The 18,467-nt window shown below is 41.8% G+C and overlaps 1 protein-coding gene across 1 annotated transcript; it reads left to right on the forward strand.

Moving 5' to 3' along the window:
* Positions 1 to 2,843: 2,843 nt before the first annotated feature.
* Positions 2,844 to 9,985, forward strand: LOC311495237 (monocarboxylate transporter 13). The gene is made up of 5 exons (XM_084554627.1): positions 2,844 to 4,316; positions 5,527 to 5,670; positions 5,752 to 6,446; positions 6,544 to 6,784; positions 9,794 to 9,985. Exons 1-5 carry the CDS (start codon positions 4,082 to 4,084, stop codon positions 9,958 to 9,960), a joined length of 1,482 nt encoding a protein of 493 aa, XP_084410753.1. The 5' UTR covers positions 2,844 to 4,081; the 3' UTR covers positions 9,961 to 9,985.
* Positions 9,986 to 18,467: the final 8,482 nt, after the last annotated feature.

The following is an 18,467-nucleotide window of genomic DNA, read 5'->3' on the forward strand; positions in this document are numbered from 1 at the left end:
AGCTTAGCCGCACTGCGACCTTCACCAGAATACAGAAGCAAGCTAAAGCATGAGAGAGTGACTGATCCTACCATAATATTTGGGGATATGAATTCTGAAAATATAAAACTGAGCCTATATTAAAAGTATGCAAATGTAATCCACTAAGTCACCTCAGTGTCAGTTAAGTGGTTTAGGGTTGAGTTTACATTTCCGGAAGATTTAATATGACTGATATAATATGACCTGACAGAATAATGTGTGGCCTTATTAAAAGAACTCTGCGGGCTGTCTTAGCTGCTGTCTGCAGACTCAAGGGCCCACAGAAAACTTGGCACAAACACTAGGGCCTGTGCGCTTGGCTCTGTAAAGATGTTTGTCCTTGGTAACAATATGGCAGGCCACAAACCTTGGGTACTCTGTTTTTTTAGTGACTTGTTAAGCCCATATAAGTGGTGGTTCATGAGCTTCGTTAATAGTTTGCGAAACTTTACTGGGGCATTTAAAGGAGATGATGAGGTTGTCTAACTGCGGTGTTTCAGATAAAGTCCTTCTTCTCCTGTTTATGAAGTCTGTTATTTTTACAAAGTTTTAATATATTCAAAAAAGACAGTCCTCCCACCAGAAAAGAAACTTTTAATTTGACAATTAACATGGTTACTTTTGCCGTTCCAAAACTTTTTTTAGAGATTTTGTGGTGACAATTCAACAGCTGCATATCATATTTGCTTTGAGCAAGGCACACTGATCATCAGAGGAGTCGTGTTGAAGCAGCAGAGATGTGAACATGAGAAAACGTATAACTTATGAAAAGACTCACTGACTTGTCCCTCTGTGTTGACTTGCCCCATGCAGAATATTGTCTCAGCTCAGTCTCCTTGTGTGGGTGTGTATCATATTCCAACTAAACTTTAGTTTTTAATAAAACAAAAAAAGTAATAGCAAATTATGGTTAGGGTTAAGGGATCAGACTCTAGATTAAAAAAGAAGAAAATTTATTCAGTTTTCAATTCAGTTTTTTAAAGAAAAGGACTAAAAGTATGTTCTTAAGCAGCAAATGTTAAGTTTGCTTTATACTTGTGCATCTGATCTACGCAGAGCCTCCAACAGCCTACGTGAGTGGCCTACATCATTGTATGCATTCATACCTGTGCTCTGGTGTTTTTGCTTTGTTCTATATTTACGGCACTAAGACACCATGATGAATGAACACCTGGAACAGCAAAATGAATGCCTCATGTTGGCTTGCAAATGCTCAATCCTTCCTCTTAGGCTACAGAGCTACGTGGCAAAGATTTATGAACAGACATTTTTTTCCAAAACTTTGATTGTTGCCTCTTTTGTCGTAGATGTTTCACGTCACAGAGAAACGAAAAGAAATCAGACTAGGATTTCAAACATCTTCATAGTCATCTTTCCGATCAGGCATAACATTATGACCACTGACAGGAGAAGTGAATGACATTGATAATCTTGTGAGAATACAATGTTCTGCTGGGAAACTTTTAAACCTGGCATTCATTCATGTGGATGTTACTTAGACATATAGCGCCCACCTAGACCAGACCAGGCACCCCCACCCCTTAGCAATGGCACTCCTTGATGGCAGCAGCCATCCCCAGCAGGATACACAAACAGAAACACTTCAGGAACAATTCAAAAAACATGAAGCCCTGGCCTCCAAAAGTCACACCTGTTTTGGAGGCACAAGGGAGACCTACACAATATTATGAAGGTGGTCATAATGTTATGCCTGATCAGTGTATTTTAACTTCTGTTTACATTTTTCATGGTGTTACTCTTAGTGCAGTAGCTCTTACCTGTCTAAATGTCATTATGGGCTGTTAAACAGGTTCAATTGCTGGTGTCATATACATGATTACAGTTCAGTTCAAATCCCTTTAAGTCTTGCATCACACCACACGCACACCTGCACGCTCAAGTTTACTAACCAGCTGATAAGACTTTGCCCTGGGTGTCTCTTTGTTTTCAACATGTTAACAATGTAGGAATCCAGAGGGTTACAAAGGTCTGCTCAACCTGCCGTAAAATCCGGTTACAACCAGTATCCTACCTTAGTCTAGTCAGTGTCACCGTGTTTTACTCAGCATTCTTTTTAACCCTCCGTTGTCTTCTTTCTCCGTTTCGCTTCCGCTGTTTATGTTCTTTCTGTCACTCATTTCCCATGTTTCACCGTAGCACCCTGTAACCTGAAACCTCGCCTGTCAAGCATGCGGAGTCTGTGTGTGATCCGCACCACACCACTGCACGTGACAAGACAGTTGGGTTCATGAAGCCTCACCAAGTGTGGCGAGCTGCCTGCAGGAGGGGCATGATGGCATCCAAATGACTGGCACAGGTAGGACATAAATTTGGTTTTACCAGTAACTTGACCTGAACAGACTGCGAGACATGTTTTTAGGGTCATGATCTAGATTTGAGTTCAGACCTCTTTCAGTCAAATCACACAGAGGGTGAGTAATCTCCGTAATTAAAAATGCTTGAAAATCTACTGTATAAACTGCCTCTTGTGCACTCTAGGGAGTGGTATTTTTTGTTGTGAGTATTACGCATTTTTCATCAACCGAAAGAGGAATTGAGCTAAATCCTATCATGCACGGTAAATCTAATCTGCTTGCATGGATTGTGCTCCAGAGCCAACAAATGTCCTACAATGGCACATTTTTACATTTTTAATTCATTCTCTACACAACCGAGGACACTGTTAAATGTTATTCAGTGTGTCCTGGAGAGGCCTTTGATCGGGCAGTAAATGATCTACTCTGATCAAATAAAACTTGAAACCCAGCTGATGTGACTTTATAAGTGACCTGGTTAAAAGCAGTGTTTTGTGATCTGTGTATTGATTATAAATCAAGTTTTAATTCCAACATTGTGAAGCTGCACACTAAAGAAACAACACTCTTGACTTTAGTGTTTATACTCAGGGACAAAACACAGAATAACACGACATCACAGTGTGCAGAATGTTCCTTTATGACCCAATTACAATATACACATATATGTTGATCATAAAGTTGGAAGAAAAAAATGTGATTTATATGAATGGGAATAAAAAGTGGAATGTGCTGCTTCAATGATGTTTGGAGATAACACTTTAGTTGGTGTTGGTTCATTCATTCATCTCAATACCTGCATGTTGGGTTTGAGATCAGGCTCAGCTTGTCTGTGCGTGTTCCCTACCATTTCAAAATACAACCCCAGGCAGAATAGTTCTGACGTCTGTATTTACTCTAGCCTTACCAATTTGTACTTTGCCTAAGCCTTTATGGGGTAAGGAACCATATTTTGTAACTTCTGCACACACTGAGTTTGAGAAGCATGTGTTTTTTTCACTCAGGCAATCACAGAAGATCAACTACATCCTCAGGTCAGATGTGGTCTGCAAGGTACACCTCTGCATGAAGCGTAACTGATTTATTAGGTACCAGGAAGAAGTGGCATAAGGTGTTCTAATGGTCTAAAGTACATGTTTACGTTTGTTTACCACTTAAGATCAAGGATCAAGGAACCATATATGGTAACTTCATTGATCTGGATTTCATTCATTCATTCATCTTCTGTGCCCGCTTAGTCCTGTTAAGGGTCGCAGTTGGGCTGGAGCCTGTCCCAGCGGTCATCGGCTGAGAGGCGGGGTACACCCTGGACAGGTCTCCAGTCTATCACAGGGCTAACACAGAGAGACAGACAACCATTCACATTCACGCCTATGGCCAGTTTAGAATCACCAATGAATCTAACAGGAAGTCAGAGTACCAGGAGAGAACCCATGCAGACAAATGAGTGCCCTATAAAGGGTTAAAATTTGCTTTTTTTTTTAAAGCCTGCTTTCTGGGTTTTCCGGTTTTTAAACTGACTTCAAAACACTACCTTATTTCTTGGCACATACTCTAAAAGTACTTCAAACTAAGCGGTCGAGGAAAAGATAGTTATTCAGAAGATATTCAAAAGATGGGAATTCAGGATTCAGGACCTCCTACAGTACAACTACGACTGTGACATGAACCCCTCGTCTCACAAGTCCTCGTATGTCTCCCTAGGTGAGTGAGTGTGAGTGCTGCCGGGTGCAGTGCAGGTCAAGATGGACCCTCCAGCGAAGGATCAGAAAAGGAGAGTAGCCGCGGCACCGACAGCAGCCCCCGATGGTGGCTACGCCTGGTTCATCCTGGTCTCTTGCTTCTTCGTCTTCGGCCTGACCTTTGGGGTCATTAAGTCATTCGGAGTATTCTATGTTGAGATACACCAGTATTTTGAAACCACGGCAACAGGGACATCATGGATCACCTCCATTGCCGTGGCTACCATTCACGTTGTTGGTAACTATCACCGATTTGTTTTTCCTGCCTCAAGTAAATGGCTCTTTAATGTAGTGCGGCAGAGTGTGGGACACCGGGCATCAAGATACATCTTTATCTTTTATTTATTTTTATTTATTTTTTCATTTTATTTTTATTTGGAGTCACTTGTCATCAATGTTACGTACAAAAGTCTTCATCACATTGTTACTCGTTTTGACGCAGTGCTTCAGTTTTTTTTCTTTCTCCTTAACAGAGTATTTTTAAACAAAACACATTAACACGGGGTGTTTTCTATGTTAATAATACAGGAAGATAAATAACTGACTAAATCTCATAAAAAAACAACAAGACCCAAACAAAAGAATGGCGTCTCAGGGATATTTGTACATTTTCCATTTCTTCCCGATGTCTTCAAATTTGGATTGCTGAAGTCTTACTGACAAAGTGTTTTTTTCCATCACAAATATATCATAGATGATATCATACCATTAATCCATACTCTGGATGTTCTTTGTAATTGCTTTTCTTGCAGCTAAACTACCGTACAGTAGTTGATCGCACAAACCCAAAAAGAAGTTCATCCCAGTTAAACGTAATGTCCAAATATAGTCACTAGTTCTTCTCAATCTTCTGCCAAAATGTTTATTTTTTCAAGTGGTAATAATTGGCTTCCTGGGAATGACACAACCTCCGAGAACCTGAATGGTGGCGTTGCTGAACCACCCAAATGAACTCCACAAGTTTAAGCACGATATCCTCCACTGAAATCCACAGTATTTCATCCAGGTGTTGGTTCCCCGTCCCATTTTAGTTTTATGTAAGTGGTATTCGTTGTTTTAATCTCTTGAAGTCCTCTATAAAATCTAGAGACCACGTCTGTATCTTTCAAAGGCTCTCCTGTCCTTTGTTACCTTCGTGTTTAATCTGATGACTCAGAAGGAACTATTAATGTTTATCAATTCTGAGAAAGAGGTCATGTGATTTGTAGGGGTGGATACACCATTTACACCAATAATAACAAAACTCTTGATTCCTTGTAATCTGATGGTGCAGGTAAATGATCTGCTCACTCAGTTAAGTAACTCTAGAATTCTTTTTAAAACTCTTAAATCTCTCATAGATATAAATATACACTGAACACATTTCAAGATTGCTCCGAATCAATTTACTCAGTTGAAAATATGCTGAACCAGATTATATGTGCATTATGTCATGTGTCCCTCTTCAGCTCCAGTAGCATCTGCACTAAGCGCTTGCTGCAGCCATCGCTCTGTAGTGTTTACAGGTGGACTGATGTGCAGCTTAGGAGTTGTGCTTGGGGCTTTTGCTCGTAACCTGACCGAACTCTACCTAACAGTGGGGGTCCTAAACGGTAAGTGCAGCAAACGTGCACCGTCCACAGAGCAAGCTCGGAACGTGACACACAAAATATGCTTGTCACCCCTTGTTGCAGGTTTTGGCTACGCGTTAACCTGGACTCCCACCGTGACCATGCTCGGCTTGTACTTCGAGAAAAGGCGTCCGATGGCAAATGCGGTGGCCAGCTCTGGAGAGTGCATTCTCACCTTTGTCCTCACACCTTTGTTCCAGCTGTTGATTGACAGCTTCTCCTGGAGGGGCGCCTTGCTGATCCTAGGGGGTCTGCAGCTTAACCTGTGTGTGTGTGGGGTGCTGCTGAGGCCTTTAAAAGACACCAGAGATGCCACTCGTGTCACTGAGGTCAAATCAGAGGAGGGAGACTTGTCTGTGGAATTTCTCCCCAAAGAGGACTTGGATCAGGTCAAGGCCAGCTGTCAAGCAGGACTGAAGATCTCTGAGGCCACTAGGACGTGTCCAGAAGACCCAGAGGAGAAAAATAACCTGACCACAGACTCAAAGAGCAGGACTAAGAGGACGGAACTAAAGAACAAAATCCGTATCTATGTAGATTATACCCTCATCACAAATGCTCGATTCATGGTCTACTCTATGTTTGGGGTCTTTGCTGCTCTGGGTTTCTTCGCCCCGGGTTTGTTTCTGGTTCCATATGCTCGCAGTAAAGGGATTGAGGAGTACCTGGCGGCCGCACTTATGTCCATCTCTGCGGCTTCTGACCTATTTGGAAGATTGTTCTTTGGCTGGGTGGCAAACATGAGGCTGGTGCAGACAGTAGGTTCAGTGCAATAACAAACCAGTGCATTTACAAGTACAGGTGTTGAGATAACAGCTGATGCGCCGGCTGTTTTTGTTTCTCTACCCCTACCAGGTGCAGCAACTGACCGCTACAGTGATTCTGCTCGGGTCGGTGTTGCTTCTCTGCCCGCTGGCCACCTCGTTTTCAGAGCTGGCTGCTTTCAGCGCCGCGTATGGCCTGGTGTACGGCGCAACGGTGGCCATCCACATCACCGTGCTCGCTGAGGTTGTGGGAATCCAACAGCTTGGAAGCGCACTGGGGTTTTTCATGCTCATACGCAGCAGCGGAGGTCTGCTCGGACCGCCCATTGCCGGTGAGCTTTGACAGTCGGCTGCAAGAGAGGAGTGAACCTGCTGTGTACATCAAAAAGAAATAGATTTTAGCTTTGTGTTTTTGCTGTAGGATTTCTTGTGATTCATTCCACTGTGGTGACAGCGAGATGGGAATAAACAAGGAGCTGCACCGAGTAGAATATTTTACAAGACATTTACCCTAACCTTTCTATTTGCAGAGCTTCAGTAAAATCTCAAGGTTACCTTGTCACCCGGTTATTTCCTGTTCTTCCAGCACATTAAGTCTCACACAATGGATGTACTTATACGCCATTCTGCATTGTATCCACAGCCCAGTGAGCCTCATTCAAACAAAATGAGATTTTGATACCTTCCTGACATGCGGCGCCACCCTTCAATTATTTATGGATCTCGTGGATTGTCCCACAGGATCGCACATATTTATATTCAGAAAGCGAATGGGCAGAAATGTTAATGTCATGATGCTTTATGGCCGTGTTAATTTCACGGCTGATTGCTTCCAAAATCAGCTCTTTTTCTTGTTAAATGGAGTTTCTTCCCCACTGACTTTTTATTCTGTCACATTGTCCTACAGAATGTCAGAACAGCTGTGATATTACAATGGCCGAGCAGCTGGGTGGAAAATGGCAAAAATGTTTAGAAATGAGGGGGGGAAAAAAGTGAGTTTATATTAAACTTGTGTGACAGTTCAATAACTGCTCACAGAGGAGCATTAAACACTTACATTTAATTACATTCTGCCTACTGATATTTACCAACCCAACAGACAGCTGACTGATTTGCCAATAAATTAAGCTGTTTAGTGCAACAGTAGACAAAAGTTAGAAAACCCAAACATTAAGATAAATATACAATAATTTGACTACTGGAGGAACCATTTTCACCTCCACTTGGTTATGAGATCCATAATTGAAATGACTACAGCAGCTTTAAAAGGGAACTACAGTTTTTTACAACCTGGACCTTATTTCTTGCATAAAATACATCGTTTACTTACTTTGGTGTTATTTGGAGTCGTTCAGAAGATATTTAGCTCCAGTGGAGCGCCGTGAATATGTATAGTGAGAGTGACTGGGGCACCGAAACGCAGCCTCTAAATAACGCATTATCTGCCACGAAACTCATTCATTTCACCAATATTTTGTTGTGATATGCTAGTGCTATTCCCCGTTGAGTCTGGAGTTACCTGTTATCTATTCGTGGATGTGCAGCGATTTGTTGTTCTTTGGCCAGCTGTTCCTCTCTCTGCCTCCGCATCCTCCTTTCAACGAGCTCCTCATCCGTATACTCTGGCTCAAAATAAGGACGTCCATCATAAACACTAGCATCACTAGCGTATCATAACAAAATATTGGTGAAATGAACGAGTTTCACGGCAGATAATGCGTTATTTAGAGGGTGCGTGTTGGTGCCCCAGTCACTCCCACTATATGGATATACGCGACACTCCACTGGAGCTAAATATTGTCTGAGCGACTCCAAATGATACCAAAGGTATATGGGTGAGTAAACGATCGTATTTTATGCCAGAAATAAGGTCCAAGTTGTAAAAAACGGTAGTTCCCCTTTAAGCTATGGAAATATAGAGTAGGATATCCAGTGTATATCCTCCTGACATGTTTTTTTGCATACTAATCCACATATTGCTTCACTTGAAATTGAGTCAACTGACTCAATCCCTTTTCTGTGCATTAAATGTTCATTTAATTGTGTTAGGTTTAGGTGTTTTGTATCTTTACCACAGATCCAAAATATTCATTCATTCATCTTCTGTAACTGTTGTCCTGTGAAATGTTGTGGGGGGGCTGGAGCCTATCCCAGCTGTCAATGGGTGGCCGCCAGTCTTCTTGCAGGGCTAGATGCAAAATATATTTAATACATTTGGTTTTTGTTGCTCAAAAATTGCAACAAAACGCCGTCAGCAGTCACGGCAAGTAAACTTACTCTCTTCTCCTCTCTCAGTGTAAGCCAAGACATGCTGCTTCACCACCGACGGGCCTGCGTTATGAACCAGTGAACGTTTAAACCTGATTTCTGAGGTTTTGACCCACATTTGCACAAAACTCTAAACAACGGCAGTAAACACAGACTTAAAAAAAAAAAAAAAAAAGATGCCCAGCTTGACTTGGCAGCCAGGCAGAGACACCGCTGCCAGAAAGTGTCCTGCCGCTGAGCACATCCACCACTAAATCAGCTGGGGGAACCTCTCCAGCAGAGTGGAAAGCTAAACATATGCACATAATTGCAGTTCGGATGGCCCATGTGATGGCATTTATGGATTTCAATGAAGACTGGGAATACGGCCAGGAATGAAAGACATTTGAGTTATTGAGGTGTGACAGATTTTTATTCTTTAAGTCCCAAAGAACTTGAACTTTCTCTTTGGCGCAAGATCTTTTTCTTTTTTTTTTTCTGTCGCCCTTTGTCACTGATCTAATGCACTGGAAGAAGCTTGGATAACATAAACAGATTACTTTCGTTCCCTCCTCGGTCCTTTGAATCACTATTCCATTAGCCGCTGTTTAACAAGTGGCTGGACCACACGGAATAATTTAATTAAAGAAAATGCTAAAGGCTGAAATTGACCTCAAATAAAGTTAAATGCTAATTGAAGTGAAGCAGATACAAATATAGCCAGTGGTGTCCTATTTTTAACTGAGCGCGGTCCCTCTGACACAGAGGCTGCCCCTAACTTATTTACTCAGAGTACTTTTTAAGACCAGAGAGTTGATGGATGTTGAAGATGCATCAAAGCATTCTAATTATATTTCCTTCACGAGGAGAAGGCTCTGGCTTTGCCGCCTTAGGATAAACTGCATCTTCGTGCAGTTCACTCTTCCTTAACAGTGCCTCAGTATTTTGCCTCGACCATGAATGATAACATAGTTGGGATGTTGCAGGGTTTTGGCCGGCGTGGGTGCACTCCAGTCCGGAGGGAACGTCAAACTGGAAAAACATTTTTGACTGCAGCAGAACTTTAAATCACTAACGCCTGTGCTTCATTTCAGGATTCTTCATCGACAAGATGAGTGACTACGGGACGGGTTTCCTGATGGCCGGAGTGGCTCTCATCGTCTCTGCCTTGTTCCTCCTCATCCTCCATCAGATGAACCGAAAGGATGAGAGCCGCCAAAAAGCGCAACATGCACATGGACAAAACGGGACCCAGTCTTAGAGCTGAAGAAAAAGAGGAAGATGAGACATGGACGACAGGAAAAATGTCTGTGGCTGGTGAGTTTGAAAATGACGAAAAACAGAAGGCCAGGAAGAATTCAAATTCATGAAACAGACAGTTTTATTTTTTTTTAACAAACCTTTGGTAAAAATTTATTTTTATTTTTTTTGACTCACAAATTTGAAAACACTATTTTTTGTTAGCCAATTGCCAATAAGGCGGTTTTCATAATAATGATAATAATACATTTTCCCCTGTTGATCGCCAATGGGGAAACTCTTCTGTGTTCATTATATATTTTAAGATGGAAAATAATATTCACACATATTAGCTTCTGCCTCACCACTGCTATCCCTGCACAATGCCTTAAAGGGGAACTACTGTTTTTTACAACCTGGAACTTATTTCTGGCATAAAATACGATTGTTTACTCACCCATATAACTTCAGAAGACATCATCGGGGGTCTGTAGGCCAGTCTAAAATGGGGACTCAACGGGGAATAGCACTAGCGTACGATAACAAAATATTGGTGAAATTAATGAGATAATGTGTTATTTAGAGGCTGCGTTTCGGTGCCCCAGTCACTCCCATTACATGGATATACGCAGATCTAAATATCTCCCGAAGGACTACAAATTACACAAAAGTTATATGGGTGAGTAAAGGATCGCGTTTTATGCCAGAAATAAGTTCCAGGTTGGAACAGTAGTTCCCCTTTAAGTAGTAATACTGAGGACTAAGGGAATGCCCTTATACCTAGTAACTTATACACATTCAAATGAAACAACTGTAAATGCTGTTAAATTATCTGCTGTCACATGTGTCAGAAACATGACAATAAAAGTGGAGAAAACAATTCAAACAACATCCTCCAGAGCTTTATGTTGTGTCAAATTGAACATTTATTTATTTATTTATTTATTTTTAATGAACATATTCTTGGGTGTGTTAGATTGGATGAATGCTGGTTTGTTAAAATGTGACTATGGCGCCCTCTAGTGAGAAGCTACTGATGTTGCATTTGCAACCTTCTGCAAGACTGAACTGTGCAAAAAAAGTGTGACTATAGTCTGATATCTGACCACTGTGAATATTACAGATCATTATTATTATTATTTTTTTAATAGTACAACCAGAAAATCTCATGACAGTAAGATGCATCTGTTTTTGGCTATGTGAAGCCGCGTGAAGCATGCTCTCTATTTACTTTTACTTGACTTAAAAAGAGTCCCACAGCAATGTGAAATGTTGAAATAATTGCTGAATAACCGAAGCTGGGACAGAGCTTAAAAATATTTTAAGCTCTGTCCCAGCTTTGCAGTCTGAAACATAATTAGAAAAGCCTCCTTTGTTTTCCTCCCCTGCTGCACAGACTTTCGTGTCCAACCATCAGGAAAACTAGCTTTCACAAGCCAAACCAACAAGAGGCACAAGATAAACATCTTCAACCTGGAATGGTGCAAATATACAGTAACGAGTATAAATAAACGGGTCACTCTCCATAGACCTGCAATAACAAACTCCAAAGTGACCCACACTGGAATCCCCCTCCCCACGAAAAAGACACACACACAGTGTCACACACCAGAGGCAAACGACTGCAGAAAAGAAAACTTGCCACAACAAGAGAGCTGGTCACAAAATACCACAAGCCTTTGATCGGCCAGACAGGAACAAAGACATAATCCATGTTTCATGGAAGCTCTACATGAAAACCAAACATGAACATTCACACACACTCACACAGGCCAACGGCTTGCAGTAGTTGACTGCCAAGAGAGCGCAGGGGCCACCTGAAATCTACCCTTATTTGATGCTAGTTTGAGCCTCTAATTACACGCCAGGCTTTGTTGAAATCATAAACTGTCTGTCCTGAACCTAAAATGGATTACATGTCTGACTGGGTAATAAACAAAACTCTTGAGGGGGGAGCTGCATAATTATACTTTTTTTGTATTTAGAGAAGATAAATGAAAGTTTCCTTTGAGCATGGATGCTAAATAGAGGAGGTAAGAAAATGTAAATGTTATAAGTTTTTCTTTAATAAGCATTACGTTTCGGCTGTACTGGTGAAATTTTTGTAATTAAGTCTAGAGGATTTAATTAGTATTGTGCTAAAAAGGCTGCATCGATGATTACAAGGCCAAAAAAACATGAAAGACGCCCAGGTTGTCTGTCAACAAGAAAGGGAAGAACCCTAAGTACGTTGTCGTCACTCCACTCATTCCCTACAGTGTACAAAAAAGAAGTTGGGCTCTCTCTTTCCCCAGGGCATCTGCATTCTCATGTTGGTTCATTTTCACAACCTGTGCCAGAATAAAAGACATATTTTCCTGCAGAATCGCCTGCGCACAAAGTTAGGTGATGTTTGCAGAGTTTACTAGGACCGAAGAGTGAGAGAGCTGCAGGTTGCATTGTGATTAATGTGTATTTTGACATTGGATGTTAACTTTTATATGCCGGTGTCTGGAGGAAATCTTGCTTAATCGCCAGGCTTGTGATTTAAAATCATGTGATGGACAGTCCGATGTAAAAACTGCAGTCATTTAATCAGATTCATATTAAGTGATATTATTCTCAAACTGGGTTTAGGTAAATCTGCTAGTGAGTAGCTGGTATGTTCACCATTTGTTTGGTCTTTTATGTCTATATTTGATGAGTGGTGGTGGAGAGAGACAACAAGTGAACCTGCACCCATGCACTGAGAACTGTAACCACAGTTTATGGGGCACCTGGTCAACCATTTCTTTTCATCAAATTAAATATGATTTACGTAACCGTAAAATGTGCCATTCATTTTCATGCGCCCCCTAACAAGATGCTCTCAAATTAAGGCCTCACTTTGTAGCTTGTGGACCACCAGATGCCTTTAAATGTGCATGTAAATCTAGGGCGCTGAGATTATTTTGTCACACTAGCTGCGGTGTTTTTGTTTTTCCATATACACCAGGGGCAAATATATTATGGGGAGGATATGAGGCAGTCTAAATCTGACCCTTACAATGTCAACTTCAATAAAGTGGAAAACACAGGAAGAGCTTTGAAGTCTAACGGGACTTATTGAAAAAAAAAAAACATGCCTCCTGGTCATTTTAACCCCAAACTGAAACCCCTGGGCTCAAGGTCGCTATAGAAACAGCTGAAATAGTTTTGCCTTCTTCCCCGACCTTTCGGGGTCGCGCCGAGGAATGCGGTGCGGCTACCTGAGTTCAAAGTGTTCAGTAGCAGGATGAGGGACGAGGAGAGGCGAGAGGGGGAATAACTGTATGTGAAAGAGGAGAAAGCTGGGAAAGGAATACACAAGGAGGGAAATTTAAGACTGAACATTGAGCAGAAGAGGCTGGGAAGAACAGATGGGGTTGAAAAAAAAGGCAAGAGAAAGTGAAAAGAGTCAAAGAATGTGGAGAAAGAGAAGGAGAGTGACAGAAATGAGGCAATTACTGTATAGTCTGGAAACCCTCAGAGCAGCAAGCTGAGAACAGTCAGACTTTATGTGCTGGTGAGAGCCATTAGAGGATAGAGGATAATGATTCAGGAATGAAATAGTTGCGAAGGGGAAGCAGTCGGGCACAGGCATGCCTCTAACCTCCCCGCTGATGAAAAGATACGAGCGAGATATGCTGATAACGAGAGCTGATTAATCCGGCTATGCAGTGGGTTAACTCTGTGAGGATAACTAGCAATCAGACGCCACCTCCACAAGTGAACTCTGAAATTGATTACATGCTCCGGGATTGTGTGCGTGTGCCTCGCTGCTGATCTGAAATGTCCAAAAGAGTCTGTTTTGGGAGCGTCCCTGGGTGATTTTCCAGAGAACAATAACTCGAGCCAAGAAATTATACGATGCGTGCTGTGAAGTGAGCTTTTGTTTCAAGTTGCTCGCTGTCCAAGGCCAAGAAACAATTGTGAGATTAACCCTTTAGTTCTCTGATTTCAAATCAACAAGTTCCCTTTCGTCTATGGCAGGGGTTGTATCGACTAGTCGACTTTACTGCTGTACCGTGACGCTTTAAGCAGGAAGTCGACTAGTCGCCGATCACGTGACAATAACAACATGGACGCCTCCTAGAAGACAAGACAGGTGAGGAGCCCAGTGGGTCATAAAACTAGGAGCGTTTCATCAAGTGTGTGGGAATATTTCACTAAAGATGAAGCCAATTCTACCGTGACATGCAGAATATGTAAGTCAGTCCTGAAACACAACAAATGTACTACTGCAATGGACACTCATCTAAAAAAGGCATCCGCTAACGCTAGCAGAGGAACCGTCCAAATCCTCTGGACGGCAGTTAATTAACGACTTCACAGAGAGAGAAGGAGGCTGCACAACAATTTTCTGGTGAATTTCATTGTCTAAAGTTATTAGACCTTTAGCTGCTATACACGGAAAAGGCTTTGGAGAAATATCGCATTATATTATCTTACAACGTGCTATGTTGGTGTTGCCGTGGTCTACGTGGTCTACGGCCGACTGTAACTTGTGTTCAAGCTTCAGTTACCTTGCAGAAAAGCCTCTACGTGGCTTCTTCTATGTTAGACGCTACAACATGTATTCGGGTCAAGAACATAGATCTCATTGTTGCAAAGCATTACTTTCTACTGTGTTTTCATGTGTGACGTCATGGACTAGTCGACCTCGACTCAACTTTCACCACAAATTAGTTGACTCTAAAACAACCCGAAGTAGTTCAACCCCTAATTGACGATGCCGATTCATATAGGCTATACACCCCTAGTCTATAGTCGTGGACAGCTTCCTGTCCTTTCATCTGCCGTACTTCCTTTCCCCCCTTCATTTTCTTCATCTTGCCCGCGTCAACAAACTGCTGCCCCACTTTGACTCATCAGGGCCATTGTGTTGCCATGTCTCCACAAACTCTTCAAAAGGCATTTAAAGGAACACGGAGGCAACAGTGATTTTATATTTGAGATATATGATAAAATAGGCCCGGGTGAGTTATAATTGCAGTTATTGTTTATTTGCGGGGGTACGTAATTATATACTATATTGTTACACAACCAGGGAGGAAGGATTTCCATTTCTGTGCTGCACTCTCATAAAGCGGAGTGGCCGGCGTCCTACTCTCCTTGTTTCTTAATGGCCAAATAAATCATTTAACAGCGACAATGTAATCTTGTTTTTGTTTTGTGGTTTCGTGCATCCATATTGTGTGCTTGTGTCTTTTCTCAAACTGAAATTGCAAGGACTCAAACAGTGGATAAAGCTGCTGCTAAGTCAGAGATTTATGCGTTCGCTTCAAGGTTTGAACTCTATCAGACACACATTAAAACCAAAATGCTGGGATGAAGCTAATGGTCTCTGAACTGTATTAGTGGGACAGTAAAAGTGCAGTTTTATTGCTGTTGATATACAAAACATCAAACGGAGGAAATTGGTTTAGACTAAACTGAGTCAGAGTGCTATAAAAACTTGTTCAAGAACTTTAGCAAAGTGTCTCCTCCCTCACTTGGCGCAGCATCGCAGCATGAGATCACGCAGGAAAAAAATCATAGAGCAGTATAATCACTATATTACCTTTTAAATCCCTAGCTTCTATTGTGCTTGTGTGTTGAAACGTCCCAGCCCGTGCCATTCTGACTCCTGTTCAGATCCAGCAGCCTAGTTCGTGTCAACCAATCGCAACTGACCCCTCGACCCTTTAGGCTGACCTCCGACCCCAGCTGACAGCTCTGATCTGGAATGAGCAACTTTGACAGGACTGTGCTCCGGGCTTCATCACGCTCACGCAGCCCACCAGACTAGCTGACGATCATTAAAGTGACAAACGAAGTTATACATGAGACGCTCACTTGGTTAGCTTGTTCTTTGGCATGTTATTAGCGTAGCATTGTGGACGCCATTTCCTGTCTGTCTCTCAGTCCACTGTGTTTATCAGACAAGAGGTCCACCATCTTTGTTCCAATGTCCATAGTCTCCTCAGTATGGATTCTAATAGGGTGACATGAAGCCTTAATTAGATTTCCCAATTGAACACTTGTATGACATTAAACTCCACAAACCAAAAAGATTTTAGGGCACTGATATATACCGATCAGGCATAACATTATGACCACCTTCCTGATATTGTGTAGGTCTCCCTTGTGCCTCCAAAACAGTTGGGCCTTCTGAGGGTGTCCTGTGGTGTCTGGCAATAGAATGTTGTTAGTGGGGGCCTTTGAGGGGAGGAGCCTCTGTGGATCATCCCACAGACACTTGATCAGTTTGGGATCTAGTGAATTTGGAGTCCAGGTGAACACCTTGTGCTGTTCTTCATGTTTTTTTTTTCAGTTGTTGCTAAACTGTTTTTAGGAGTGTCATTGCTATGTGGTGCCTGGTCTGGTCTTGTCTGGGTGGGTGGTGCATGTCTAAGTAACATCCACACCAATGAATGCCAGGTCCAAAAGTTTCCCAGCAGAACACTGTATTGTCACAAGGTGGTCAATGTTATTTACTGTCAGTGGTTTTAATGTTGTGATCGGTGTACATATACACACACACACACACACATATATATATATATATATATATATATACACACATGGCCATAGTGGTAAGTCGGTGTAGTGGTTAGTACTGATGCCTCACAGCAGCCCACCAGCTGGCTGGGGCTTTCCAGAGCGGACTTTGCATGTTCTCCCTGTGGCCAAAGACATGCTTGTAAAGTTAATTGGTGATTCTTAATTGGCCCCAAGTGTGGATGTGAGTGTGAAGGGTTGTTAGTCGTTCTGTGTTCACACATGTTTCGTGGCGTTAAATATGCATTACAGCTGCAGTGGGTCAGCTCACTGTCAACATAAATGCACCTTGTCTATGCAAGACAGAAACAAGTCTTTTGATGGACACCCACTGGCGATGGTATCTGATGGACGGGGTGTTGGTTTTTATTTCATTTTTGTTGCTTTGATTGAAGTTGTGATGTTTAAACTTTGTGCTGCACATCAGTGGTTTATACAGCGAGTACTGTATTCTCCGAACCATGATGCTAATGCTAATTCACCCAAAAACCTGATCCTACGACAAGATACTTTCCGTGCCTCCTTCGTTAACGTACTGCACCAAGTGTCAATCTCAGCCAGAAATCTGATGAATTACTCGCGTAAACATCATAAATCACAGGCGTGTATACTTTCTGATTAATGTTAAAATAAATACATTGTACATCGCACCTTGTAAATGTTGTGCGTACACAGAGAGAAACCGCAAAGTATAAACACAATAGCTGTGTATACACTTCTTGTTTTACTCCACACGTTACATCCAGATGCACAGGCTGGCCGATATTATGACACATATGTCTCACATACTGGTCTTTGGCTCGTGTACAATCATACTCGCTGTACTCGAGCAAACATCGTATCCGACTGAGGAGCTGCCCTGTCCGCCGAGCCAGCAGATCTGACTCTGGACAGCTACCAACTATTACACCATGAATCAGACTGGAATTAATTTTGACTATCGGAGAGCATGTGATGTGAAGCCCCCCCACCCCACCCCAACCCCCCCTGAGATTTGCAGAAAGTTTATCCTGCAGGAGAGAGAGCTACAATACATCTCTGGCTCCACAGAGAAAGGATGTCAGATGAAAGGAATTTCTGTCTTATAAGACAGATTGTTCTTCTTCAGCAGACTTTCGTGCTCCTTCCCGTTTCTGACACATCTATTATTTGACAGTTAAGATGAATCCAAGTTTCCGAACTAAATTAAATGCTCTGCTTTTGCTCTTCGTACGGCGCTCCGCGTTCATATACCGTACATACCTCTGGGCTGTCTGCTGGCTGGACTGTTTCATCCCATTTCCTGTTCATGAAATTGTTTACGTTATTTAATATTCATGTAAGCAATAAACGTCAGATTCAGAAAGGAGGCAGGATATGGATGGAGCATATGAGAGCGTGTCTGGGAACATCAGCACATTGTCTACAACTGTAAACTGGGCGGGCGAATTCCTTTCCACTCCAGCATACCGGGCGAGCCGACAGTCTTACCCACATTTTGGCCCCTGTAGCAAGTCTACAATTTCCTAGAAAATCTGCAGGAATTAAGCTGTAGTATTCTTAAGAAAGGAGTACACAAATAATAAATACTAATTAATGTAATGTAAGAAACGCAGCCTGTTTTTAAAGTTTTGTAAGCATCTTATAGGAAATAGATCTTCTTTTTCTTCTTGAACCAAAAAACCACATGCATGCATGGAATGTTTTCTATTTAGCCTTATTGATTACAAGAGTAAAATTCTCAGGATTCATTTCTTTTTCTTTTTTCTTATTTCTGCCCTAAAATAAGCTACTAATACTAGCACTAACATAAAGAATAACCCAGTCTAATTAATTCCCAGGCCAAGATCAGTTTATTGGACTTTTATTACAAATTTATTTATTTTTTACAAATTTTCTTCCATGATGTTAAAGCCCATTCTAAATATACTATTTATAACAGAGTATAGGTTAACAATAGAGTTAATCATTAGATTAGGCAATCAAAAACATTGAAGTTTCTATTAATAT

The sequence above is a fragment of the Chelon labrosus genome (genome assembly GCF_963514085.1).
Source record: "Chelon labrosus genome assembly, chromosome: 11".
Taxonomy (NCBI): domain Eukaryota; kingdom Metazoa; phylum Chordata; class Actinopteri; order Mugiliformes; family Mugilidae; genus Chelon; species Chelon labrosus.

Excerpts from the sequence above, each read along its gene's own strand:
- LOC311495237 (XM_084554627.1), top strand. The coding sequence starts at position 4,082 with ATGGACCCTCCAGCGAAGGATCAGAAAAGGAGAGTAGCCGCGGCACCG. Across the intron at positions 4,317-5,526 it reads GGCTACCATTCACGTTGTTG|CTCCAGTAGCATCTGCACTA; the intron begins GTAACTATCACC and ends GTCCCTCTTCAG. Across the intron at positions 6,447-6,543 it reads ACATGAGGCTGGTGCAGACA|GTGCAGCAACTGACCGCTAC; the intron begins GTAGGTTCAGTG and ends TACCCCTACCAG.